The sequence below is a fragment of the Saccoglossus kowalevskii genome, chromosome 10 (genome assembly GCF_978046115.1).
Source record: "Saccoglossus kowalevskii chromosome 10, keSacKowa6.1, whole genome shotgun sequence".
Lineage (NCBI taxonomy): Eukaryota > Metazoa > Hemichordata > Enteropneusta > Harrimaniidae > Saccoglossus > Saccoglossus kowalevskii.
This window is the reverse complement of record NC_140650.1, coordinates 26,695,993-26,723,888: the sequence shown is the minus strand read 5'-3', so window position 1 is coordinate 26,723,888 and position 27,896 is coordinate 26,695,993. Positions and strand designations below refer to the sequence as shown.

Sequence of the window (27,896 nt, the reverse complement as noted above, 5' to 3'; positions counted from 1 at the left end):
TGTTTCATATCATTTCCATTGATATGATTTCCAGTCTTAATTAAAGATTCACTGCTAACTTAAAGATAATGATGAAAAAAGGAAAGAGCATAATTCGCCCAGGCACACAAGATTAGATACATTTTTGCTATCTGTTTACAGACATTGAAATGAAATGATTCAATGATTTTGGTTATTTAAGTAATTTCTTTGTGAACAGTATAGTATTCGTCAGAATTTCCCAATAATTCTGGACTCGATCCATCATATAACTACATATTATTTTTTCGCCATATGTGACATATATGACAGAGGTTTGTTTAAAAATCGACATAGTACCAATAATTAATTAATTAATAACAATTGTATTAATAGTCAATGAACGATGACTCGCTCTATCAGTATTATGCACTTTGCGATTGGTCCAGTCGCCGCACCTGTGGTCACGTGACGCAGTACTTTAGTATGCAAACAATTCGGCTTTGTTGAATGGCATTGGCACCCCCGGTATATATGAGGTATTGCTCAAGTTCGTTACATCAAAACTCCACAGATGTCCTAAATTAATTGTACTACAGTATTGAAAATTGTATTATTTCAATATCCACAACAAATTTTGATTGTCATTACGATTAGATGCATTTTTTACAACCATTTGCAGTTTGGTTAACCGTTTCACAGGGGGAGGTTGTCGTAACGGCAAACAAGCAGCTGAGTGTAGACTTTGAGCACAGAGTTTCATTCTGACTGTCACCACTCATTCTGTCGGGTGTTTAGGTTTCACATTGATGATAATTAATAGCGGATTTTACTTCAGTGGCAATTAGAAGGTAAGTGTCCACTTTGTTCAGGAACAGTCATTTAGTCCTCATCTCTGATCACATTTTGCAGATGCACTGTTGCTTCTTTCCCACTGGTCTAACGTTGAAGCAACATGCTTATTCAAAGTTTGAATGTGTAGATGGGTTGCGTCATAAACAATCTTGGTTTACAATACTACCGCAGTTTATTTAATGACATCGCCTGATTTAGTCAGTCTACAAAACTAAAAGATCGTTGACTGTACGAATATTTAGACTCTAGTTTATCTGTTTCAACGGTGGTCTTGCAATGTAAACAGGATCACGAGAAGGGTCGATGTCCTGAAATCCAACATGGCGGCCCGATGAGGTCTCGCAAGACCTCTGCATATTACAAGTATACAGTATCATCAGTGGTTTGAAATATGTTGCTCCTGTTACACGATTTCAGACCAATTTTATATCTTTTCCATTTACTTCGAACCACATTGTTACGTTAGACAAATTACAGCAGACATAGTTTCCGTTATACACAATTTTGTTGCAGCTGTCCCCCGAAAATCTGTGTACACATAGTGAGCCAGGCGCAGTGACCCGTAATAAGGGACGACGTCAAAAGATCGATGTCGGATAAAAAACTTAATTCCTTTAGTTTTTTTCCAACCCCCCCCCTACCCCCCCCCCCCCACTGAGACTTAATTGATAAATATTGGTCATGGCGTCAGACTACATTCACCATTAAATACAAATTGATAATCGGACAGTAGTATTGCATAGCAGTTGGTTGTCGGGTGGGTGTAAAAAGATTTTACAAATGCACCTCATTTGACGCACAGACTTACACTTGAACCAAACCATTTTTCTGTTTTTTTCCCTTTTCGGTTATTTCTGTCCATGATTGGATAGAAAAACGAACTACAAATACTCCAAGATTTTTTTGACTTCATTAAAAAATAAAATCGTTTTTATAGGATGGAAACTTTTAGAGGTCAAAAACCCCCCACCCCAAACAAAAGGAAATAAGTTTTTTATCCGACATCGATCTTTTGACGTCGTCCCTAAGTATGTCCCTGTAACAGATTTAAAATGCTGTGCCTTTTATAGCTGTTAGTTATATTTGACACTCAAAACACTTTCTTTTTTGACGTAGGGACAGAATCTACTTTGACACTGCGGACTGTTATCTGTCATGTCATGTCGAACTGACCAAAATTGACCCCTGTTTGAAGTTACTTAGTTAATAGCATGGAACTATAAACCCCAGGAAGAACAACCACTTCGTTTCCTTTGAACTATGATAGTTGCCGCGATGTCGAATGTTTATTTTGACTGTTTATTTCGTCGCATTAAAAGTAAGCCGATTTACGCAAATGAACGTTTATCTCCGACTATCGGTCATTTTCGGAGTCAATCGGGCGACTTCGAGAGATCACGTGATCGAGTTGTTTCGGTTATAGCATAAAAAAACAATGGCGCCAAGACAAAAACACTGATAAATGAGCGACATTCAACGGGGAAAAAAAACACATTGCCACTTCTGGCGATCGAAGGGAAACACGGAATAAGTCGGGATATCTCGACAACAAACAGCATACCAAACCCCATGTTTCGCAAACTTTCGCAACCTTATTTTTTTGAGGGTTGAAAAAAACAAGAAGTAATCTAAAAACGACATTGAAAATTATGAAAACTCGCTAAAACTCCGACCCGTTGCATGATTTCCGATACACTGAAGGTCACCCTGCAGACCGACTTGTTTGCGCATGCGTAGTGAACGAAATATTTTACTGCGCAGATATGAAATTTTTTTTCAAGTTTTCCGTTTCCAGCAAAGCGGTTGATACGGGCGTATCGGCGGCAACTAACATGGAGTATGACTAATGTTGTGGAAACAAAAGCGAAAGCACTGTAAGATAAACTAAGACAAAGATTTTTTTAATCCTCTTAGTTTCGTTGTTCTTCCTGGGGTTTATAGTTCCATGGTTAATAGTGAGTGGGTGATAAGTAACGTTAAGTGACTTATCATCCGCCTTGTTTGACTCCACCTTCTTTGCGTGTTAGATCATCACATAGTTCATAGAGAATGTCATATCCTGTCATGACTTTGATATTCAATAACAATGTGTTATTGATTTGTAGATTCCCTGCAATTCCCCCTCCCCTCCTTGAGTTTTATGTATTTATTATTGTAGGAGCGTGATGATAAACCACAGTACAACCAGTTATTTTTTTGGCCTTTACATATTTATCACATTATGTCATTAATAACGTCGTATACCTGTCAACTTTTCAAATAACCTTGCGATGGTACTATTACTGTACTTATCGATTTCTGAAATTAATATTTTAGGCCTATGGATTTGGAGTATTGTTATTAAAGACGATATAACAAAACAAGTTTATGTTCATTGGTCAACTAAATCATGGGTACCTTACCCAATCAAATTGTTGCTCTGTGTGTGCAATGTGTGACTTGAGGTCAATAATGGGTGATATAAATGAATGAGACACATTGGGCAAAAGCCACACTATAGTTTACTTTTCCTGTAATGGCTGAATTTGGATACATGTTAGTCACTCTACTCCACATTGTTTTAAGATTACCGCCATGATTGACAATCTACTACATGTTGTCAGGATACCAGACAATCTTGCACTAGTCTATTCAGCCTCACTTTCTCAGACTCAGCATGTTTTGATCAGTGGCAGCGTTATACTGCTGTCTGTCATTATGAACCGATTAAGTTGAGTTTAATAACCTTTTCACCACCAGACTTTCTCGCCCAATTTTTTCTGCACTTTTTTTTTTGTTTTCTTCAATGTTTCTGGAAATGAAACCTAATTTTGGAGCCAAATAAACAAAATTTGAATTAATTTTCAGTTTTCACTCAAACAATTTGGCTATTTTTGTCCTAATCTTCTGAAGGAAATTACAGACTATAAAGAGGACTATTTTGTGAATTTATGATAAAAAGAGAGAACTGATAGTAAAAAGGTTGACTTATTCATATTACACATGTAGTAAAGATGTTTAACTAAAACAACAATTAAACTGTATTTACCTGCAGTAGCTGCTAAGTAATAGTTTCGGTCAAATATGTGATTCCAAAAATTGCCTCTTGTACACATCATCAAAAGTAATATGACCAAACCACAACATATTGACTGAATTAACATGAGTGCTGAAACTTCAAGCTGATAAATTAGGTCTAAAGCTGACCCTATTGACACATAAACTGCTGAAAACCTCCATGGATAGACACTGATTACTGCTATCCATTATATAACAAAGCTCCTACAAGGGATGCGTTGGTAGTGTAATGAATCATCCTTGTCCTGGTACTATGATGTATTGATTCAGATTAAATGGACGAAAATAAATAAGATAAATTGTTTATTATTTATTATCTACCCTTTTGTAAAATATTACTATAAACTGCTTTAATTTTTTTCTTTTCTTGAGTTTTGTGAGTCAATACAAATTATGACATTTGGTAGCAGTGAAAATTTCTCTGGGGTCCTACGTCAGCGACTTTTACAAAATTTTGTCTAAAGAATGCCATAAAACTTCAAAATACAAACATTTCTAGCAGTGAAAATTACAGTTCACAGTATGTTCATTATCCAAGTTGTGCAGAGGAGATGAAGAAAATTGATGTAGTGGCATTGGTGTAGAATAAGGTTGTAGATTGATATAAAAAACAACTGTCATTTTGAATATTTAGCTCGTGGAATAATTTAAATTTTAACTAAGTTTTAAACACTGTACCAAAATGTAACCAAAATCAATATTAATATCTCATCTATAACTGTAAAATATTGCAGTTATGTAATTATTTAAAATGTTTCCATGGCCATACTAGTATGCACCCTATTCTACACCATGTAAATAACCCATATGACTGTTCTAGCAATGGTCTGTCATTCCTGCCCCAATTACTGTAAAATAATTTAGTTTATCTGGATTTAATTTTCACTGAAAAGTCATTTTGGCTGTTTTGTATAGAGTTTATTTTCACTGATTTTTGATGAGTTGAATGTAAAATATAGGAAAAAAGATATATTCACTAGATTTTATTTTTGCTGAATCATTCCTTCAGCAGAAATAGTGAAAATAAATTTCATGTGCAGAAATCCTGCTCATTGGCCAATGCATGGCATGTTTTCTAATTTCGCTGTTGCATTGTTTTTTGCCACAGGTACTCATACCCAAGATGTCTACAGCCACACCATCTCCAATGGGATCCATTATTTTGAAATGGAATCCTAAGGATTTGGAAATCAGGACTTATTCTGTAGAAAAGACACTGGAACCACTAGTTACACAGGTTGGTATTTTATGCCTTGTTAGCTCTGCTATTTACAAGTCAATTGTTAAATGATTTGATACATGGCCATACAACATCACACAGAAGAATCAACTAAAAACTTATAAAGGAAGATTCTCAATATTTTTGATTCTCCTGCAATCACATGAATTTCAAACTTCCAGGTTTCATGAGATGCACCTTGTTTTGCTGCTAAAGAATTTCAAAATTGCAGGAAAGACAATTGAAGTGGAGATTATGTGTGTCATTCTGTGTACTGTGTTCATTCTATTAGAAGCTCATTTCTATCTAATATCAGTGTACACATAAAATTGCATTTATTGTATGCTAGCTCCTAACTTGTGACTTCTGTTTGACCATTCAAGCACATGTGCTACTAATAGAGCAAATGCTCTATTATATGTAGCCGCTGAAACGTGGTATGAATTGAGTTTTCAAAGTTTGTTAGTCCAATGCAAATGCCTTCTGTGTGTATGATTTTTTTTTTCCCACGATGTAAAGCACAAGTGTAATGTTGCAAAGTGTCACTCAATTGTATTTGTAGTACTGAGAAATAAATCCTACACCCATGTTCTCCTGATGACTTCACTCAGAACGCATACAAGTAAAATACTGTTGTGGTTGAGTCGAACAGCGTGTAGTGTGTAATACAGACCTTTTATCTGACTATTAGCTTATTCTACCAGTTGGTTTTCCCACGATGACAATGTGAGTTATTATTCACAAGAAAGCGTGCAGTGCACATTAATTTCTCTGTAACTGACTAATGTATTGTGCAATACCTAGCCAGCCAACCACTGTGCATCAATGGTTACATAAATCCAACATAAGGGGGTAATAAAGGAGTTGCTTTAATATATCATTGAGTATATTGCTTAGAGCATTCAGTATATCCTATAGTCAATATGGTTCAACAAAGTCGCTTTTGTTATGTTGACTGATGATGAATAGTGGATTTGTTGTTTATAAAATTCCATGCACATTCAATAAGTTGGAGATGTTGAATTCTCATACATAGCACGATTTTAGCATTGAAATAATGATCATGTTTGTCCATTTGTTCGTGTAAATTAGTTATTGAATAAAGCACTTATTAAAGAACATAATACAGTAGTGGAAATCAATACCACATAGCCAACTGACACAAAAGTATTTGTATCAATTACTTATAAATAAAAAAAAAATTGTGCGACAGGCAAATGTAAACTAATTATTTAGAATCAAGTATCAGTTGCCAAGTTGTATTCTTCTTACCGGTAGTACTATGGCCCCAACAAATATATTTATGTTTTGTTTATGTTCATCAGTATCACAAGCATTTTATTTTTTACAAAATTTAAATGTGCCAGATGGTGGTAAGCTTAGGAGAAATCTGCTGTAAATGAGGCTAATTTGTTATATGTATCTAGTGTTTTTTATTTGAAGATTAAATATTGTACGAGAATTTTAATCTCAAATTCTGTATGATATTTACTACTCTAAGCTGGCTCTGTACATGTGCAGTGTATGATGATGATGATTTCCAAAACGTAAATATTGAATTACTCACAAACTGTACTGTAGGAAGTTACTCTAAACAATTTTTGAAGGAAAAAATTAGGAAAGTCTTTCCCAGCAATCTGACCAAAATTTGAGTTCAAAAGTGACCAAACGCAAGTTCAAAGGTTGTGAAATTATGATGTAATATATCCTGAAAGTCTTGGCTCGTGATGGCATGTCTGCAATTCACAACAGGAAGCCATGCAGAATTCCTTTAAAGTTGCACACTACCGCAATAAAGTGAAAACCTAAAAATATGTTAATTGGTTATCTAAAATAAAAGTACCTCCGGATTGCTTATTGTTGTATTTGCTTTATTTGTGGTGCATGCTCTTTTGTCAATGCAAGTCTATTGTTTAAATAAGTCCTAATTTAATAATACAACATACAATAAATGAAATTTATGATTTATGTGCTTTTTTAATAAAGAAAATATTGTAAGCATTGTTTGTCATTATTCAGAAGTTTTTGATCAAAGGTTGTAAGCAATTTCTATATATATTATCCGAAATATTCATTAAAATTGGATAAATCTATAACATCTGCACTGTAATTTTAACAGTAAATGTACTTGGTACGAAGAAGTTTAACATATTAGGTTTTAAATTTATTAGTATTGTAATGTTTGTCTGTTAGGAGAAAATATATAAAATTGAGGGTTGTGAAAGTAATATGTTTGTAGTCAGACAGTGTTGACTAAGTGCTGCTTGAACTTTGTTAAATTAATACAAAAAGTTACTGGAGTATGTGTAATACAAGTCGGGTGATCCGTGAAGCAAGTTATTTGACCTGTATACTGTATTGAGTCTATTGGGAACTGCATAAACGACAGTCTAGTATTTTACTGTGAGCACAATAAAGAATGGAACAGCAATATTATATTGCGGTATGGGACGCTGTTTTACTAACAAAATAGCTACATCACACAAAATGGCTGCATTGTGAGCAATATAGCAGTGTGTCATACTGCAATATTGCCATTCCATTCTTTCTTGTAATCAAATTTCTAGATCTAAACCATGTATCATGCTTACATGTAGTATTATGGGTTTCATGTAGCATTTACACATACATGTATAGTTTGTTTACATGAAATCTGTTGCCAAAGCTTAATAGATACTTTAAAATAGTCGGACAAAAATTTAATTATGTGCCCGAATAATTTATCTTGATCTAGTGGACTTTATATGCAGTCTTTTTGGCAATACTTGTACTAGATTTGCATATAGAAACGTACCGGTAGTAGTAAAATAAGTAGGTTATTTATTAATCTAATATTACCACAGGGCTATTAACTTTACAAGTTGTTAGCTTGGCAATACTCCCAAGACAATTACTTTTTTAGCTCCGCTGTCGACTTTGTCGAGCGGAGCTTATCATATGAGTGATTGTCCGTTGTCGTCCGTGTCAATGTTTTACTTATTCGACTTCTTCTTGAAAAATACAAGCCTGAATGCTTTGATACTTGGTGTATATGTACCTTGGGTAGACCTTTCTCAGATTTGTTCATTTCATGACGATATCTTCAATTCTCTAATTTTGGTGAATATTTTTGTCACTTTTGGTAAGAAGTGATATTTTCGACTTCTTGTTAAAAACTGCAAGTCCAATTGCTTTGATATTACATATATAGGTACTACATGTGGATCTCTCTCAGATTTGTTCATTTTGTAATGATATCTTCAATTCTCTAATTTTGGTGAATATTTTTGTAATTTTTGGTAAAAAGTTATATTTTCGACTTCTTGTTAAAAACCCCAAGTCCAATTGCTTTGATATTACATATATAGGTACTACATGTGGATCTCTCTCAGATTTGTTCATTTTGTAATGATATCTTCAATTCTCTAATTTTGGTGAATATTTTTGTAATTTTTGGTAAAAAGTGATATTTTCGACTTCTTGTTAAAAACCCCAAGTCCAATTGCTTTGATATTACATATATAGGTACTACATGTGGATCTCTCTCAGATTTGTTCATTTTGTAATGATATCTTCAATTCTCTAATTTTGGTTTAAATTTTTTTGTCATTTTTGGTAAAAAGTGATATTTTCGACTTCTTGTTAAAAAAACAATAGTTCAATTGCTTTGATATTACGTATATAGATACTACATGTAGACTTTTCTCAGATTTGTTCAGTTTGTGAGAATATCTTCAATTCTCTAATTTTGGTGAATATTTTTGTCATTATTGGTAAAAAGTGATATTTTCGACTTCTTGTTAAAAACCAAAAGTCCAATTGCTTTGATATTACATATATAGGTACTACATGTGGACCACTCTCAAATTTGTTCATTTCATGATGATATCTTTAATTTTCTAATTTTGGTGAATATTTTTGTCGTTTTGGTAAAAAGTGATATTTTCTTCTTGTTAAAAACCACAATCATTTATGGTGAAAAATGATATTTTTGAATTCTTGTTTAAAACAGCAAGTCCCATTGCATTGATACTATCTATGCATATTGTTCATTTTCTAATATATCTTCACAATCTGTTCTTTAATTGAAATGTGCATTGCTAACAGCGGAGCTATCTCAGCCGAGAGGCTGCTTGTTTTTAATTAGCTCTTAGTATTGACATGCTTGAATTTATAGAGTATTTGCAAGCATAAAACATCTTATGGGAATTACATGTTCGCGTTTGTATATTAATAAATGTATTCTGCAGCTGTCGCGTTTAGATTTAAGAGATTAAGTGATTAACTACAAGGATGATTATTGTAATGGTTTGTCTGTTAGGATTTGTTTTAAAAATTGTTGATTGTTGTATCTAACAACCTCATTCCTCATTACTGAAACAATAGTGGTGTTCTCACTAGACAAAATAAGCCATTGTCACAATGCCTTTTATTTGGAAACGTTGTCAAAATGTGCGTGTGTGTGTGTTAACAGAATACGCCGTTGTGGCACCAACGTTTTTGACACACCGTCCTTTAAGGGGTGGACCAGATCCTAAACGCCATTGTCACACCGGCTCTTGCACAATGAAATGTGCCGTGCGAACACAATACGCTCTCTACCGCCGACTTATTTTGACATTACTTGCTTGACATTAACACAAGATGGCATCAGAGGTCACAAGTTGAATGTCGAACTGGTCAGACAAAGAAACTAAATTGCTGATATTTATTTCCGCGTTGTCGATTCCAAATCGCTTGGGTTGCTGGGTCAATTGTTGGGTTATTCATACACGCGAATAACGTGAACATTTCTTGGTTCTGTTCGACTCTCGATTAATCGGTCGTGATCGCCTTCTTCTCGAGCGGAAAAACAGAAACAAAGCAAGTGCCATCGATTGACCTTTCCATTTGTTTATTGACCTTTCTGTGATATGATACATTGAGGGCGCAAAACACCAGTGTTTTTTAAGTGAGAACGCGAGCAGACAATTCAGCAGATTATCTAATATTTGCACAACAAAAAAACAGTGTCAACACCAGCGTTTTTTAGACGTGCGAGACCGTAGCTATCAGTGTAAAAGTGTTTTGCTATTGCAGCTTGTCTAGCAGTTTCAGAAGGATTAATATGGCTGAAACAAGACTCCTGAAATATCACATCATGGTGCTTTGTGTGGATACTGTCCCATAAAAGCAATAATTTCCAATTGTTAACCTAATTTGAAGAATATCAGTGATGACTTGTACCCAAAAAAGGATTGATAAATCCTCTGTAATAGTGAATTCGGTTTTACTAAAAAATTACCATAATGTTTTACCAGAAAAAAACAAACTATTGTAAGATATTGAGTTGTAAGGAGGGAATCTTGAACCCAGGATTGTAACTATAAAAAAAAATACTCTTGAACTTTCTTGGTAATTTTAGGTGACAACACTAGTAAATACAAAAGGTCCATCCAACAAAAAGAAGGGAAGATCTAAGAAAGCACATGTACTTGTGGCTGCTGTAGACAAAGCTACTCAGAAGTTTATTGAACAGGGAGAAGTAATAGCTAATGAGAATCCTGAAATTCAGAAAGAAATGATGACAGCTGTAGATGATGTCAGGAAAACAGGTGAGCTTATATACTTCAATGGATAGCATTAATTTGTGGTGTGTGGAATATTTTCCCGGCAAAGGCAAAGCTTGATCCCTGCGCTCAACTCGGCAGTAAAAAAAGTGTACCTACTGTTCTACTTGCAAAGCTCACAACATTTTGTAGTAGGGAAAAAAACAGCATGGACTAGTGTCCTGTCCTTATTGTACACGAGTTTCACAAACTAGTTTGTTTTTATCAAATCTCTCGCCTTTAAATAACCTTAGAAATTTGTTTCTGCCTTTAACAAATACAAATCTACTATCTAATATTTTAGTAAAATTGAGCAGGTCATGTACTGTAAAATGACTAATTTTCACTGGGTTTAAATTTCACTGATTTACCATTTCAGGCATATTCAGTGGGTTTTAAATTCACGGTTTCGTCATTTAGATAATGTGTTCTATGCTAAATTTTACATATTCACTGTGTTTTAATTTAGCGCATTTTTCCAGTCAGCGAAATAAGCTAAATTAAAACCCAGTGAATAATTTCCCCCTTTACAGTATTTTATAAACAATGATGTAGCTTCCTACATAAGGTACTAGAAATATTGATTATTATAAACAATTTTTTCAGGTGATGCTATGCGGTCATCCTCAGGTGAGTTTGCTGACGATCCATGTTCCTCTGCTAAACGTGGTAATATGGTAAGAGCAGCAAGAGCTCTTCTATCTTCTGTCACTAGATTACTTATTTTGGCTGATATGGTTGACGTGCATCTATTGTTGAAGTCATTGAGAGTTGTAAGTATTCAAGAATACAGGAATCATGTTGAATTGAAAATTTTTCTTTTTTTTTTTAACAAGGGTATTCCAGATGAGAACGTTTGATTGTGGAAAGATTGAAGGAGGGAGGGGTGGGGGTGGGGGGTAGCAGAATCGCAGATTCCTGAGGGAATTGGTTCAGTGCTACAACAACGTTGACTCTGTGAACAACATTGCATTTGTAACATTTATATGCTGATGTGTTACCAAAATAAAGTTTAAATTTATTGATTAAATTCAGGTTGAAGAAGATTTAGAGAAAGTTAAGAGTGCTCAGACCCAGCAAGAGCTTGTCAATAGTTTTAAAACCTTTGGCAAAGATATGGTACACTTGAATCAGCTCAGTGCACGAAGACAAAACGTAAGTCGTGGCTATTTTATTTTCAGGTATACATATAACTTCTATTGCATATTTTACTTTTTTTATGCTGAAAAATTGAATTGGTAAAAAAATACCATCCTTCCTTCTTAAACAGATTTCCCAGTTTTTCATTTTCGTTAATGAGGAAACGTGCAGCGTATATCTGAAAATACTTTATTTGAGGATGGTGGTTCTTTCCCAGTGGCCCTCTGTTCATCAGCAAAAATAAGACCTAGCTAACGTTTGAGTAACACTATAGTTCTTCTTGGGTAAATACCCGAACAATATTATTAGTTAGCATAATGTATCAAATAACCTCTGTTTCTTGAAAGTTCATGAATGGCATAAGTGCTAATAATGTTCTTGTAAGTTATTTCATATTTTCATTAGTATAATGTAGTACTGTACATCCTTGTTACTTTAGTGAAATTAATTTCATGTTTTGGGACACCAGTAATTGGAATCTTGTTCGATTTAACATACATTAACATTAATAGTTAAATTACAAGGTCAGACTATATATATTTAATAATCTAACATACCGCCCATTGTGTTCAAGACAAGGTCCTGTTATTTATATTATATTATACAGATAAAACTATTGTAGCAGACTTCATATTTATAACTAAATTCTAAATTAAATAAATATATTGTACAACTGAAATTCTACTTTATTTCAAAATATCATCAAAATACTTTTAATTGTAAATCTGCTGAAGCGTAAAGTGATACTGTAACAGATTACATCTGCTCAACAACACAAGCAATGTACATTCCTGTATGTATACTAATTATTGAAAAGCTGCTAATTTTATAAACATTATATTTTGTTTTTAAAATGCTATGTTAATGGAAATATTACTGGTTGTATAAACATCAGAACTAACACTCTAGTAACTGATGCTACCAAAAGAAAAAAATTCTTATTCTTGTATCCTGTTTCTATTATTGTTTGTAGGATTTGAAAGATCCACGTCGTCGAGATGAAATGGCGGCTGCTAGAGCTGATCTTCAGAAACATAGTACCATGTTATTAACCACATCTAAGGTATGTACAAATAAACTGTAGGCAAGAGGGTCACATTTTGTAAAATGTGGAAAAGTTACAGGTGGCAATAAAATGCAATAAATACAGGATAATTTGATTTCAAACTGTGCTTTATAGGAGTCATCAATGATTGACTTTCCTGTCAAAATGGATTTTAAAAAGTCAGCACATGGCTTTATGAAAAATATAATTGTTATAATGTTTGAAGTACCTAACAAAAAATAGGAAAGCTGTACAGTATTTGCTCTGTTAGAAGCGTATATAAACTTAAAATTATTTATGTTTTATAATGAATCATTGAAATGTTACTTATATTGACCATAGCATGTGCAAATACAGTATTTATAATTTACATGTGTGCCTTAAAATTATCCTTCTTTCTCAAACACCTGCAGAGTGTAGTAATAATTTACCACTTATTCATCGCTTTTAGGATGCTAAATATAGTATTTAAATAATAATTTCAAAGGTGTGGTAGTCTATCCAATCTGTAACTGTTATTTGTAGAACTATGCTACCTGTTGACTATGCATGTTTTGTAATTTTACAGGCATATATTCGCCATCCTGATGTGAGTGCTGCCAAAGAAAATAGAGACTATGTTGTAAAGCAATTGTGTGAAGCTGTCAATGCTATATCAGGTGTTACACAAGCATCTGGAGAATCTGAGCCAAATACTACTATAGAAGGGGCTGGCGAGCTGGCGTCAGCACTAGATCAATTCGATGTAAGTTTTCCTGAATGATAATAATAATTTGTAGTCCCTCTTCGGACACAGTTCGAAAACCAGAACTTATGAATTGACTTCTGTGTGTGCGTATGTGTGTGTGCGTGTGTCCGAACCTATATCTTAGACGTGCATGGAGCCAATTACATTCAAACTTCACACATACATCATACATAATATTGTACATATGCACATCAATTTGTTTCAGTCTGATTCAAGATGGTCGAATGGCAGCCATTCATGTGCTGAAAAATCATCAAAATCAAGCATTTCTTGCATTCCGGAACTGGATCTCTGTCGTTTATGGATGGATTTTGTTACTTGGTACTTACATTAAGCATTATGGGACCCTGATGCATGTCATTTTGTTTTTCAGATTGAATTTCAAATGGCAGACTAGCGGCCATTTTGTTTTAATGAATGTGGTTCTTGTGCCATCTCTGACCTGCTTATGATTATGTTAAAATTTTATATATTCATTATACATCATGTTATAGATATACAGTTGTATTCAATATGGGCGACCAGTGGCCAGTTTGTTTTAATTAATGCTGTTACAGAGTAATATTCCTCAATATGGACAAGTACTCATTTGACGATCAGATACAAGATGACTGAATGTCAATCAATTTAATGTAATTTTGAAAAAAAGTAAGCATAAATGAATCAGTTGGAGTAAAATTTCCAAAAACACAAGAACTATGGAAGCAGAGCTGAGGACCTTCCAAACACACCTGGGGGAACCATACAGAAGCTAGCCCGGGACAGGCAGGAGTGGCAAGCCCTCATTGCTGCCCTACATGCCAAGTCGCAATTTGGGCATAAATGAATGAATGTACTATGAGATGTGGTTATATGGTTATATGGTTAAATAAAATCCATCTGGTCTCAAATTAACAATAAAAAATTGATTGATTGCAGCACACCATTGTGATGAATCCTGTTAGCTATAATGAAGTACGTACCCGTCCATCCTTGGAAGAACGGTTGGAGAGTATTATTAGTGGTGCTGCTTTGATGGCCGATTCATCCTGTACGCGTGATGATCACCGTGATCGTATTGTAGCTGAATGTAACGCTGTCAGACAAGCTCTTCAAGATCTTCTGTCAGAATATATGGCTTGTGTAAGTGGTTTATCTTGTCCTCTTCAAGTCAGTGTTTTTTTAATTCAGGGATGTTCAGAACACCTGGGGTTGACAAATTTTGTACCTATTTTCTAAAAAATCTTGCGAAAATGCAGAAAGGGATGATGATAATCAGCAGAAACATAATGTAATATAATAAGGTTATAAAGTAGGTTACTTCTGCAGAACGGTGTAGACAAATACATTCTTATACTGCCTGAGTGCATACTTGCAGTATTTTTGTAATAACCATATTGTTATACATATTTTTCCTGCTTTCAGTAATAATTTAGTGAGAGATAACAGCCAGATATGACTTGAAAAAAAAAGTTATGCGTCGTTCTAAAATTTGCATTTAGTGACTGGATTCTGTTTTTGTCACATGCTACTATATGAACTAAAGCAGGTGTGTTTGAATGTAACAACAATAATCCGGAACTAGTCAATGCTGGTTTACTCCATATATAAAAAAATTTTAATGTATTTTGAAGTTTGATACATTGATGTGAAAGAAAAAGTAACCCAACCAGCTATATTGCAATATATCTCGCTGTTTTGCCAGAAAATATGGTAGCAATTTTGCCAGTTCAAATATAACAGTTTGTAATGATATCAAAGGGTGTTTTCAAAACTATGAGCTAAATGGCATTACTGCTGGTTTGGGTGTATTTTTCAATCACACTAAAGTGCTACACCCAGATACATATCTAAACATTGTTGTGCTGTATATAAGATTTTCACACAAAATGCATGTCGCCACATCTAATATTTTGAATAGCGTAGGACTGGAAAAACATCTTTTCTGCTGTGCAAATGCATGTTGAGAACAACATTGATGAATTCTGAATTTTTGTTTTTAGGCTGGAAAACCTGATCGTAGTGATCCATTGGATCAAGCTATTGATAGAATGTTTAAGAAGACCAGAGATCTACGTCGACAGGTATGTTTTCAACTCTTCTCTACTATAGCATTCTAAAAGTACAATAATTTCTGTTCTCCAGTTATTTTAAATACTTTTTACCTTCAACCAGTGCAAAAATTAGTGAGTTTGACTTCATCCATTTCCCACACATTAAGTTTGATTTCAAATGCAGGATGATATCAGTGTGAGATGAAATCAAATATTTCAACGTATGGGTATCGACTTCACAGACCGATATGACTATATTACTTTTATTCATAACGTCTTAAGGTCACACATCTTATTGTTTTTTGGGGTATTGAGTTAAAATTTTATAAATAAATGTTGCCATATTACATATATTCAATAATAACATTAATATCATAATATTCAAAGATGACTGCTTGCATTCAGGGGGGGGGGGGGGGGGGTTAATGCACTATCAGAAACATTCTGCTGGAACGATATGCCGTGCACTTTTAATCATTCCATCCAGAATTTACAATTTTTGCCATAGAGGGCGCCCATCATTAAAACCCACCACAAATGCACACACATAGTACCCAAAATAAGATTGCAAATATTCTTAAATATGAAATGCTGAAAAAAAGTAAAACTTTTTCTCTCCAAATGTGTACATCAAGTGTTTATATTCTATTTCAGCTCCGTAAAGCAGTAGTGGACCACGTCTCTGACTCTTTTCTGGAAACTAATGTGCCATTATTGGTTCTGATTGAGGCAGCCAAGAGTGGTAATGAGAAGGAAGTTGAGGAATATGCGAATGTGTTCCGTGAACATGCTAATAAACTGGTGGAAGTGGCCAACTTGGCTTGTTCTATGTCTAATAATGAAGAAGGTGTTAAGTGTGTCCGAATGTCGGCACAACAGATTGAGGCATTGTGTCCACAGGTTTGTACGATTATTTCACAAAATTTTAAACAGTCCACTGGGGCAATAGCTGATAAACAGTGCTCCCTGTAAGCAAATGTTAGACTAAGAAACTTTGCTTATATATTAATTTTATAAATGTATGATATTAAGCATAAAATTGTGCGAATGATGAAATTTGATTGCTTAATTTTGTGATATCAATTAAGCAAGGAGGGAACACTTGGAGGGAACACTGCTGATATGTCGGTTTACAGCAATTCCAGGCACTGATTTGACGCTGAAGTAGTTCAGGATGTTGATAACTTACTACAGTAGGTTACATATTTTGTTTTCACATTTACAGAAGTTGTAACTAGAAATATAAACATCGACGAATCAGAAGAATGATTGACAGATATTGCCCCACAATGTTTTCTATTTTTGTTACAAAGTCAGGTACACCTAGACTTTGAGGCGCGTCTGTCTTTCATTCACTTTTGGTTAGTCATAGTGTTGATTGCGTGTCTACAAATCGGCGTTCGTCCAAGTTGTTTAAACACCACGACGGAGAAGCAAGGAGTCAAAAAACCAGTTGAAGTGAGAACAAGAGTTGTCGATTTGTATTTTCGTGGACTGTCATTTGCTGAGATTGGAGATCAAAATGGTGTTTCAAAGCAGACAGCTTATAATATCGTCAAACTGTTTGTTACCACCGAGAGTATTCTACCAAGAAAGAGTAAGAGCGACCAATCCGCGACTAAAAAACTAACTGACAACGTTATAGACTATGCCGAATATTATAAAACATTGAGACTGCGCATTTACGGACGGGAAATTCAACAAAAACTACTTGTGTATGTACGAGGCAACCCTCTCTTCCTTATTGATATACTGGATGAAGTCTTCATAGGACATATTTCCATAGTAGGAATAATGTACTTTGATCAATAATTCTGTCATGATCAGTCGGTCAGCTGGTTCTGTAAAATAACTCTGCGGGTAACTTACAGTGCCACCACGTTATGGGCCCCTCTCACTGAAATAACATGCTACGCAAATTCCAGTAGAAATTACCTCCATGATGAAACTAAGTTGAGAGCCTCGATTGTTTATTGGAGGAGAAATTCAAAACTAAAATACCACCACTTTTATGGGCGGAGCTTTCTTCCGGTGTGCTTCAAATTGCAGACATGTTTTCTGCATTATTTGTAACAATTTCTGTAAATGTGAAAACAAAGTGTGTAACATATTGTAGTAAGTTATCAACATCTCGCACTACTTCAGCGTCAAATCAGTGCCTGGAATTGCTGTAAGATTCCAAAAGTTAGAGACCCACTTGTACATGAACCTGACTGAATGAATATTACCACTTTTTGAGACTAAATTTTGGAACTCTGATTTCAGTATCGTTATTTCTAACTGGTAATATTTTGACACAATGTGTACCAATGTCCCATTTGTTAAAATCTGTAATGTTAATAATTCAAGTCCTGTCACATCATGCTGATTAGAAAGCGTGTATTGCATGGATTTAAGCTATGTCTTGTATTCACGCGAGTCTTTAGGATATTTCTAGCTTTGCTCGCTAAATTACAGATTGCTGTGTGCTTGCACTTTGCTTTATTTTGCTATTCAAGTCTGTTGATGTTCGGAAATGGTGGTTTATTTTGATTCAATTATTTAAATCATACCCATGGTGCATACTAGCGAATTTGATTTTATTGTGACACTTTTGCATCTCACTGTCATGTAACTTGTCTGGCTCTGTTATGTTATGTTATGTTTGCTTATCTTACCACAGGTTATCAATGCAGCACGCACACTTGCAGCTAGACCACATAGTAAGGCAGCACAGGAAAATATGGATGTCTTTAAGGATATGTGGGAAAAACAAGTAAAGATATTGACTGAAGCTGTAGATGATATCACTACAATAGATGACTTCTTAGCAGTGTCAGGTGAATACTTTTATATCTCAAATACAAAAACCAACAGATTACCATTTGTTTAAATGGAGTTCTAACATTTTAAAACTCTTTGTTAATGGTAATTTATTTTTGTTTTTGCTGAGTGTCTGAAACTTTATAATGATGCTTGAATGCTATACATTGTAGAATACTGGTAGCTATCATCTATCATTACACTTCTCTAAATATGGTTTTACTGTATGAGTGTTAAAAATATAATTTGTGTTAATTTCTTCTGCATGTATTTCTTTGATTTCAGAGGGGCATATCTTGGAAGATGTCAACAAGTGTGTGTTAGCATTACAAGAAGGAGATGCCGATACATTAGATCGTACAGCTGGAGCAATTCGTGGCAGATCATCAAGAGTATGCAATGTGGTAGAAGCAGAAATGCAGAATTATGAACCAGGTCTTTATACCGAGCAAGTCAGAGATGCTGTCATTGTACTAAGAGATCAAGGTATGACCAAATAATAATAATTTTAACAAGCACAGCAGTGTCTTGTATAAACTAAAAATGTTGTCGCTATTGTACACCAGTGCTGGATGTGAGAATCGCCCCAACCGGTAATTGCACTCTTGCCCAAGTGTCACAATCTGTACACCTGGGTGTGTTTGGTATGGGGGCCATGCATTGTATGCAGAACAGTAGCTTGCTTAGACATAATTTTATAATTGGTGAATGTCTACGTGTAGTGTTCATCATTGTGTACTTTTTAATTGCCTGCAAGAAAATTTTAGACCTACTTTTACAAATACTAATATCACACCCTTGTGTCTAAGTACCTTGCATACTTGCTTGCAAAACATTCTGATCTTTGAAACCATGGATTTCTGATTAACACAACGCTGACATCATTTGGCTATCATTGGAGACTTTCACAAATAAAACATTTGTTGTTTACATAAAATTTGTATTGTTCTTAGTTATGCCTCATTTTGCGGAGCGTGTTGAAGTAGCAGTCGAAGCATTAAGTAGCAACCCACCACAAGATACTGATGAAAATGAATTTATTGATGCCTCAAGGATGGTCTATGATGGCGTTAGAGACATCAGGAGAGCTGTCCTCATGAACAGGGTGAGTTTATAGTTTTACAGGGTAGCCATACATTCTAATTATGGTGAAATGTGTTTTTCTTTTTGATAAGAGAGAGTAGAGTTGATTGATATATTATTCACAGAACAAATGCAATAATTCAGCCATGACACCATTAGTGTCAGCCAGCTCCTATAAACAAGTCATATCAGGTGACACCTCTTTATTTCCACTGTCACCTATCAGCATCAACTTTCGACTTCTTTAAAAACTGTACTTCACTGGCTTTGATGCTTGGTGTATATGTACCTTGTGTGAACCTCACAGATTTGTGAGCCTGATTGCTTTGATATATTATATGTAGATACCTCGAGTGGACCTTAGTCAGATTTGTTCACTTTGAGACAATGTCTTCAATTCTCTAATTTTAATGAATGATTTGTCATTTTTGGTAAAAAATGGTATTTTCTACTTATGGCTAACCCAATTGTTTATATATTTTAAATTTCTGACAGATTTGTTCATTCTGTGATGATAAATTTAATTTACTAATTTTAGTGAATATATTTGGTAAAAAAAGCCATTTTCAACTGTACTAGCTGACAGGCTGCTTGTTGATCACATAACTGCTTGTACCCACAATTTTGTATGCATGAACATACACTACTACATCCTAGTAATAGTCAAATTATTTTTTTGTGTAGACTATAGATGATTTGGAAACTGATACAGAGTTTGAATATGAAGAAGAATATTATGATGACATTAAAAGCAAATGTAAGTATCACAATTCCTGGTAGGTCTGTTAGTGTTTGCCATGTTTCAATACTAAGGAGAAAATTTACATGTTTTGAAATGATTATATTACAACTGAGAAAAGGAGAATTATGTTTTATGTTCAGTACTCTGTGTTCATTATTGTTAGCTCCGCAGTTGACTTTGTCGAGCGAAGCTTATCATATGAGTGATTGTCCATCGTCCGTGTCAATGTTTTACTTTTTCGACTTCTTCTTGAAAACTACAAGCCTGAATGCTTTGATACTTTGTGTATATGTACCTTGGGTAGACCTCTCTTAGATTTGTTCATTTTATGATGATATCTTCAATTCTCTAATTTTGGTGAATATTTTTGTCATTTTTGGTAAAAAGTGATATTTTCGACTTCTTGTTAAAAATCGCAAGTCTAATTGCTTTGATATTGCATATATAGGTACTACATGTGAACCTCTCAGATTTGTTCATTTCGTGATGATAGCTTCAATTTTCTAATTTTAATGAATATTTTTGACATTTTTGTTGAAAACAGCAAGTGCGATTGCTTTGATAATATACATATTGTTCATTTTCTAATGATATCTTCAGTTCTTCAATTGAAATGTGCATTGCTAACAGCGGAGCTATCTAAGCCGACAGGCTGCTTGCTATAATTAGGTATGAAGACGTGACGTGACGTGGTCAGTCCTACATTTAACAAGGGTACAATAGATCATTTATCGTTCACTCTGAGATCATGTGTTATGTGTGAAATTAAACGTAAAAATGGTTTGTATTGTAGTGGTGCAAAATATTACCAGAGATTTGACAAACGTATTTTGGGAGGATTTTCATGCTTAATAATAAACATTTGATGATGGTCAATTTCAATGAAGTACATGTAAGTGTATCTCAATGCCATACTCTCCTCTGAAAGATTGGCATTTCAACATTAAACTATAAAAAAACAAAAAAAAAACAAAAAAAATCAAATCATTCTATTTGGGTGACATGCAGTTTGGACCCTTCATGCAATATGCAAGATCTCGATGAACATAGACTATAGTAAGAATGCCATGTTGTTCACTGTGGCTATCAATTTTAAGTTTGTCAGTCTGACAGGTCAGTCTGCCATTTAATTGTAGCTGTACATCAGTTGTTTTAACTATTAGTGTTTGTCATATTATATATTTTACAGCAAGTTACAAGACAGATGATGAAGATTATGGTACACTTCCTGGCAGGTTGACAGAAGATCAACTTGAAGGAAAGAGTGATAGGGTGAGTACGAGTTGAGTTTGTGCTGTTTCCTCGACATTAGCTGTTTTCAACAGCTTGCGCAAAACCAATAGAAATGCATACCACAGTGGTGCTCATCTTAGCAACGTGGAACTTCTTGTGACGTAGCTCCCCCCTGAGATGGATTTCCCCCAACTTTATGGTTTGAAGTGGCCCAAGGTATTTTTTAATGGGCGGGCAATTTTGAATTCTGTAAAATTGTTTTAAATAATAATCTGATGTATAGCTAATTGTTGTATACAGTTGTATACATGACGCGGCACCTGTACAAGGACAACTACCACCCATTGAATGTTTAAAGCATATATTTATGTGAACTATAAAAGTATGTTTATACTGTAAACCATTTTGGACAGTGAAATACACAAAATTTTCCATCTCTTTACAGTTTGCTATAGCCATGAACAACTAAAACCAGATTACCTGATTAAAATTTCTATTTTGTAGTACTTACTGGTTGGTAAATTGAACATAAATAAATAGATCTTGTATCGGTAGTTTGCATTATTTATATCACTGACGGCAGTATTTGTTTTGTTTTAGTTTTTGATGAGACAGCTACCAGATGAAGAGAAACAAGCTATTCAAGAACAGATTTTAGTGTTTCGTGAAGAGAAAGAAAAACTGGAACGTGAAATGGCAAAATGGGATGATAGTAGTAATGACATCATTGTCATTTCCAAGCAGATGTGCATGATTATGATGGAAATGACCGATTTCACAAGGTTAGTTGTCATTTCAAGGTATTCAGTGGATAAATATAGCTGGCTGTAGAATATTTTGCAGTGAATGTTATTTTGATCACCATATCATGCATGCCATTTAGGAAGACTAACCCTCCACTCTCCTGACACTCTTGTAAATCAAGACCTCAATGAAAAAAATTTATCATTCTCACAATGGGCTATTTTCCATTCACTGCGAGATTGTGCGTTATGCATGAAATTGAATGTAAAAACAGGATCAACAAAGATTGTAGCGTTATAGTGATGTGAAAACATCGTGCAGGTTTTGACAGACGCGAAAGTATTTTAGGAGTATTTCCACGCTTCATAATGAGCTATACGCAATTATGATGAAATAAGGATATTTCAACACAATACTCTTCTTAAAGATCCAAATTTTGACAAATTCAATTCAAAATCAATTTTTTGTGACAGACGTTCGGACTACGAATATCACGCAATGATTGAAATCTTGCAGTAAACAGAAATTCACCTATTGAAATATTTGGAATAGGTTTTAAGCGTGCAGTTCCTCTCATCACTTGCGTCGCTGTTCAGTACACCCATTTCTAAAAGATATGGCAAATCAAATTCTGCTGGATTCAATTATAAGTCGATGCTGGAGTTTGGTGTGTATTTTACTTTATATCTGAAACCCACACTTTCTTGTAGTGTTTGTAGTATATACATCGTATTTGCTCCATTAGTAGAGCCCATATTCTAGGAGCACATACATACACCAATAATTATATTTATTGTATACTGAATCATCAAAATGTGAATCTATTTGAACAATTAAATTGAGCAAATATTGAATACAAGTCATGAAATACAAATGTTCGAGGGTTAGTGTAGAAAGAAAGCTGGCACCATGTTTAAGCTTGTAATGTAACAAATGTATATTGCAGAGGTCGTGGTCCATTGAAAACCTCTATGGATGTGATTGGTGCTGCTCAAAAGATTGCTGAACACGGCTCTAAGTTAGATAAATTATCAAGAAAAGTAGCTGACCAATGTCCTGACTCAACTTCAAAAGATGACCTGGTAGCTTACCTCCAGAGAATTGCTCTGTATTGTCACCAGTTGAACATATGTAGTAAAGTGAAAGCTGATGTACAGAGTGTCAGTGGTGAACTTGTTGTTACTGGGGTAAGTATTCATGCATTTGCATAAATTTAGTTCTACAGTTGTTTGCTACTATTTTACCTTTATCCATATTTTTATTGCACAAGATTCGTTGCTTGTTTTGAGTATGCAAGAAATGTTTGCAAACAAATCCTGTTTATTTGCTATACTGTAATGCAATGCAAATATTCATGTATTATAGTACATGTACTCAAACTTGTATTTTCAATCACTAGTTGGACAGTGCAACATCTCTTATTCAAGCTGCTAAAAACCTGATGGCTGCTGTCGTACAAACTGTAAAAGCATCGTATGTGGCATCTACAAAATATACACGACTCAGCAAAGGAGCATCAATGGTTAACGTAAGTATTCTTCTTATTGTGTGAATTGATCTTCAAATCATGGCTGGTATGTAATGGCTCTAAGGCTCCTTACATTCAACTTAGAAAATATAATAATAGATTTTAAAGGAAATATATTAATCTTTAGTCTTTCCTTTTAATTTCTATATTTTTCCAGTCAACTCAAGTAGCTTTGTCCCAAAATAGTCGATCCATCTGCTTGATTATCAAAATCTTACTGATATTTGGTGGTTTCATCTAAAACCTATTGTTAGAAACTCTAAATCCTGAAAGTATAAAAATACATGTATAACAAAAATTATTATTCAGCACTTTTACACACAAAAAAAGTCTAGAGTCACCTGGCAAGAAAATCTTCAAAAATAAAAACATTCATACAGATCCAGCTATAAAACTTAATAAACAATACTGTAATTGCATTAATTGCTCACTGTGTTTTAACTCTGCTATTTTCCTTGGTAAGTAAAATCCTCAAAATTCAATTTAATTACAAAAGTGACTCGCTGTCTTGCTGCCATATCTATGAATCAAAACATAGAAATTAAATTCTTGTAAAAATTAATGCTTTTGTATGTTGTATTTACCAAATTTTGGTTTTTCGACAGTCTCCAGTTGTTATGTGGAGGATGAAAGCACCTGAAAAGAAACCTTTGGTGAAACGACAAAATCCTGAAGAGTTGCATACCAAACTTCTCAAGAGTTCCAAGGCAAAACATCTAAATCCTGTAGCTGAACTAAGCGACTTTAAAGGAAGAACTGAATACTAATGAAGTGGACCAAATAACAGTATTAGCAAAATTAGTTTCATTCAGTCTTTGAATTAAGTTTTCTTTTGGGGCGGGGGGGGGGGGGGATAGGTAATTCAAATTCGGCGTGGCTAGCTTCTTGGTTCTTGTGGCTAGTCTGGAATTACAGTGGCCTGAAGCTAGTCTGGTATTACAGAGGCCTTAACAACTCAACACTGTTGAGTGATTTATTTTAATGGGGAAATTACTTAAAAACATTTGAATGCACTTTGAGTCAATGATTTGTGTCACAATGATTTGTGTCACTTGTTGTATAGTATTATTATGTCCTTAAAATCAGCTGTTTCGTAAATGTTTCTCGCTTACAGCAGTGTAAAAGCTTGAAGAGTACAGTACATGTAGATGTAGAAAAAAGAATGACTTTCACAGATTGTAATTATCTTAAAATTAGCAGCAGAAAGCCAGAAATTGCAGCACCTTTCCAGTGTATATACACAAAATGCATTTTAATATCATGAGTTATAGATAATGAACAAAATATTTTTTAGTATTGGTAGATTATTATTTGAATAGTTGATAAATGTGATTATGTCTTATGACAGCGATAACCAAACATTGCTTACCATTTTGCAGATTAGTGTTGAATTAATGGCATGTAAAGAGAAACATATTTTATATGCCAGTACTTGGATTAGTGACATTCAAAATTATAGTAAAGGCATAGGATGAAGTTATGTACAGAACTCATCATAAAAATTGAACTATATTTTATTTACTTTCAACAATTTCAATTACCATTTAGTATAAAAATAAATATTTTTGAAATATGTGACCATTATTATTAAGCGGTCTCGCATCTCTATTTATATGATTAGATTTTAATAGTACTGTTTTCTAAAAGTTAAAAATTATAAAACTGCCAGTTTATGAATCAGAAAATTAATAGAAAATGTTTTTATTGTGTATTTACACTTAGATTTACCATGTTAACTTTTTATGTTTTTTTTTCCACTTATTATTCATTTTATCTATTAATCAACTGTTTTGTATTCATGCATATCAATAGAATAGATTTTCTTCTACTTTTGAGATACTATACATTCTGAAATATATGAATAGTACATAAATGGTTTCCTGCCAAATATTTTTTGATTAACCCAATATTGTATTTGCTCTATTAGAAGCGCATGTGAATGAACAATTGCATTATCTGTATACTGGATCATACAAATATTATTTGTTTTGAAAATAGACATACCTGTCATTTAGTACTAATAAAGAAAATTCTAGTTTTGCACCAACTATCATACAAAACATCACATTATATTAATAATTTATAAGATGAGGGTATGCAATTTTGATACCCTAGTATGGTGATATGCAATAAAGAACCATCTTTAAGAGTTCCATGTGAGTTTAGTGATATTTTTGATTAAAAGTGCTTGGAAAGTTTTGATTGTGGAAACCAAATTAAATGAGCTTGATTATCTCCTCATTCAAAAAGAGCCTCCAACACAATCATTTTACTCTATCATTGCCATGTCCAGGAATGTACATTATTTCGGGATCATGTTCATCGCAAGTCTATGCCAGTTATACTCCATTATCTTAGAAATGCATAATACATGTAGTGAAAAGCTTCAAAATTAATTTCACAATTTTTACATCTGTTTATGTAATTTCTACACAAGTGTGGCATCTTAAGTACTTAACTGCTTCCCACCTACTAATTTTACTAAATGTTTTACCAGGCAGTAAAACGCACTGTTAGAAAACAAAGGTTCATCATAGTTTATTATTAAAATGATATTTAAGATTGTAGTTATTAGTTCAGAAGAGATATTAAGTAGTCTGTATTATTCACCATTGCAGGATGTGTCCATTATTAGAAATAATTCTACTCTTTGTGCTTCCATGTTATATGTATGCATCAGGACTTACTGTTGTATGCTTGAATTCACTGAACAAATTTAGTAGTTCATTTTGATTATTATTGTTTTATTATGTTTGAACAATTGTATATTATACATATATTCCCTATTTCCACTTGTGCCTGCCAAACATTTGTTAAATAAAATCTTTAGTAAGAAAATTTTAAATAAATTTTACTTTTTGTCTACTTGCCAAGTATTGTTGAGCAACTTGCTTTTTCTTATCAAGATACAAATTGTGATTGCATGGAGTGCAGGATATTTTTTGAAAATAAAATTTAAGCATGAAAACTGTGTTGTCGAAGTGATCATTCCTGTCTCAGATTAAAAATGTGGTGTATTCTATCTATAGCCCAGCAGTCAGCACATCCAAATTATGATTTGTCAATTGGACTAATCACCCAAATGTTTCACTTTGATAATAGACTTTCATACAGTCGCTTGTTTGGTGTTTTTTTCAATAAAATAAAATATGAGTGTAAATGGCGAAACCTGTGTTACCATGGTAACCCAGATTGCACCATTTATACACTCTGTATTTTATTTTATTAAAAAAACACCAAAATAAACAAGACTATGCAAGTGTACTTTGATAACAGTTTATGTGAATAAGCACTCAGTCTCTGGATGTATAAGGCAACCTGTCAAACAAGAAGTCTGTATTCAGCTGACTGATGAGGAAATACCATCGAGAAACTGACACTTTGTACCCAGTAACTGTTTAGTACAAATTACCTGGACTGCCGTGTAATGTAAAAGTATTGAATTTGGCTATATAGCGCCCTCAATGTATATCAAACAAAAACCCCTTGTAAATCCTGATGGGAGAGCATGCCCAAGATCCATTGTGCCTGCCATTACCCACCATGCGTGTTCTGGTCTAAATGTCACAGTACATGGCAGTCGGAGATTTCATGCAGATAGCTGAATAATTTAATGTTTTGCTAGAGTGCTTATTTTTGTAAACAAAACTAAAACAAACTATGAGGGTTTTTAATGCTCATAATTGAATTTGTTATATATGTGTATTTGAAAGTTAAAAGTTTCTCCATGCTTGGGTGTAGAAAAATACAGCTGGTAATTTTAGGAATTGTATTTTATTTTTTTTTTGAATAGTTCAGGGAACACAAGTTTTGTGTGTCTGCACAGAAGAAAAGAAGACAATGCCTTTGAAAATGTAATAATAATAACTTATTGACATGGTTTATCCCTATTGGGAATTTCATAAAGTACAATAAAGTGAGACAAGCAGCCTATCGGCTGAGATAGCTCCGCTGTTAGCAATGCACATTTCAATTAAAGAACTGAAGACATCATTAGAAAATGAACAATATGAATAGTATCAAAGCAATCGGACTTACAGTTTTTAACAAGAAGTCGAAAATATCACTTTTTACCAAAAATTACAAAAATATTCACCAAAATAAATTAATTAGAGAATTGAAGATATCATCACAAAACGAAC

The 27,896-nt window shown here is 33.9% G+C and overlaps 1 protein-coding gene across 1 annotated transcript; it reads left to right on the top strand.

Moving 5' to 3' along the window:
• The first annotated feature begins 487 nt into the window (after positions 1-487).
• On the top strand, positions 488-26,722 carry LOC100313549 (alpha catenin). Its single transcript, XM_085504441.1, has 19 exons — positions 488-809; positions 4,979-5,107; positions 10,473-10,662; positions 11,263-11,429; positions 11,692-11,811; positions 12,770-12,859; positions 13,410-13,586; positions 14,508-14,711; positions 15,572-15,652; positions 16,277-16,522; positions 18,285-18,441; positions 18,710-18,910; positions 19,378-19,529; positions 20,192-20,264; positions 21,439-21,521; positions 22,083-22,264; positions 23,173-23,413; positions 23,626-23,754; positions 24,360-26,722. The coding sequence occupies exons 2-19, from the start codon at positions 4,994-4,996 to the stop codon at positions 24,519-24,521; spliced, it is 2,769 nt and encodes a 922-aa protein (XP_085360567.1). The 5' UTR covers positions 488-809; positions 4,979-4,993; the 3' UTR covers positions 24,522-26,722.
• The last annotated feature ends 1,174 nt before the right edge of the window (positions 26,723-27,896 follow it).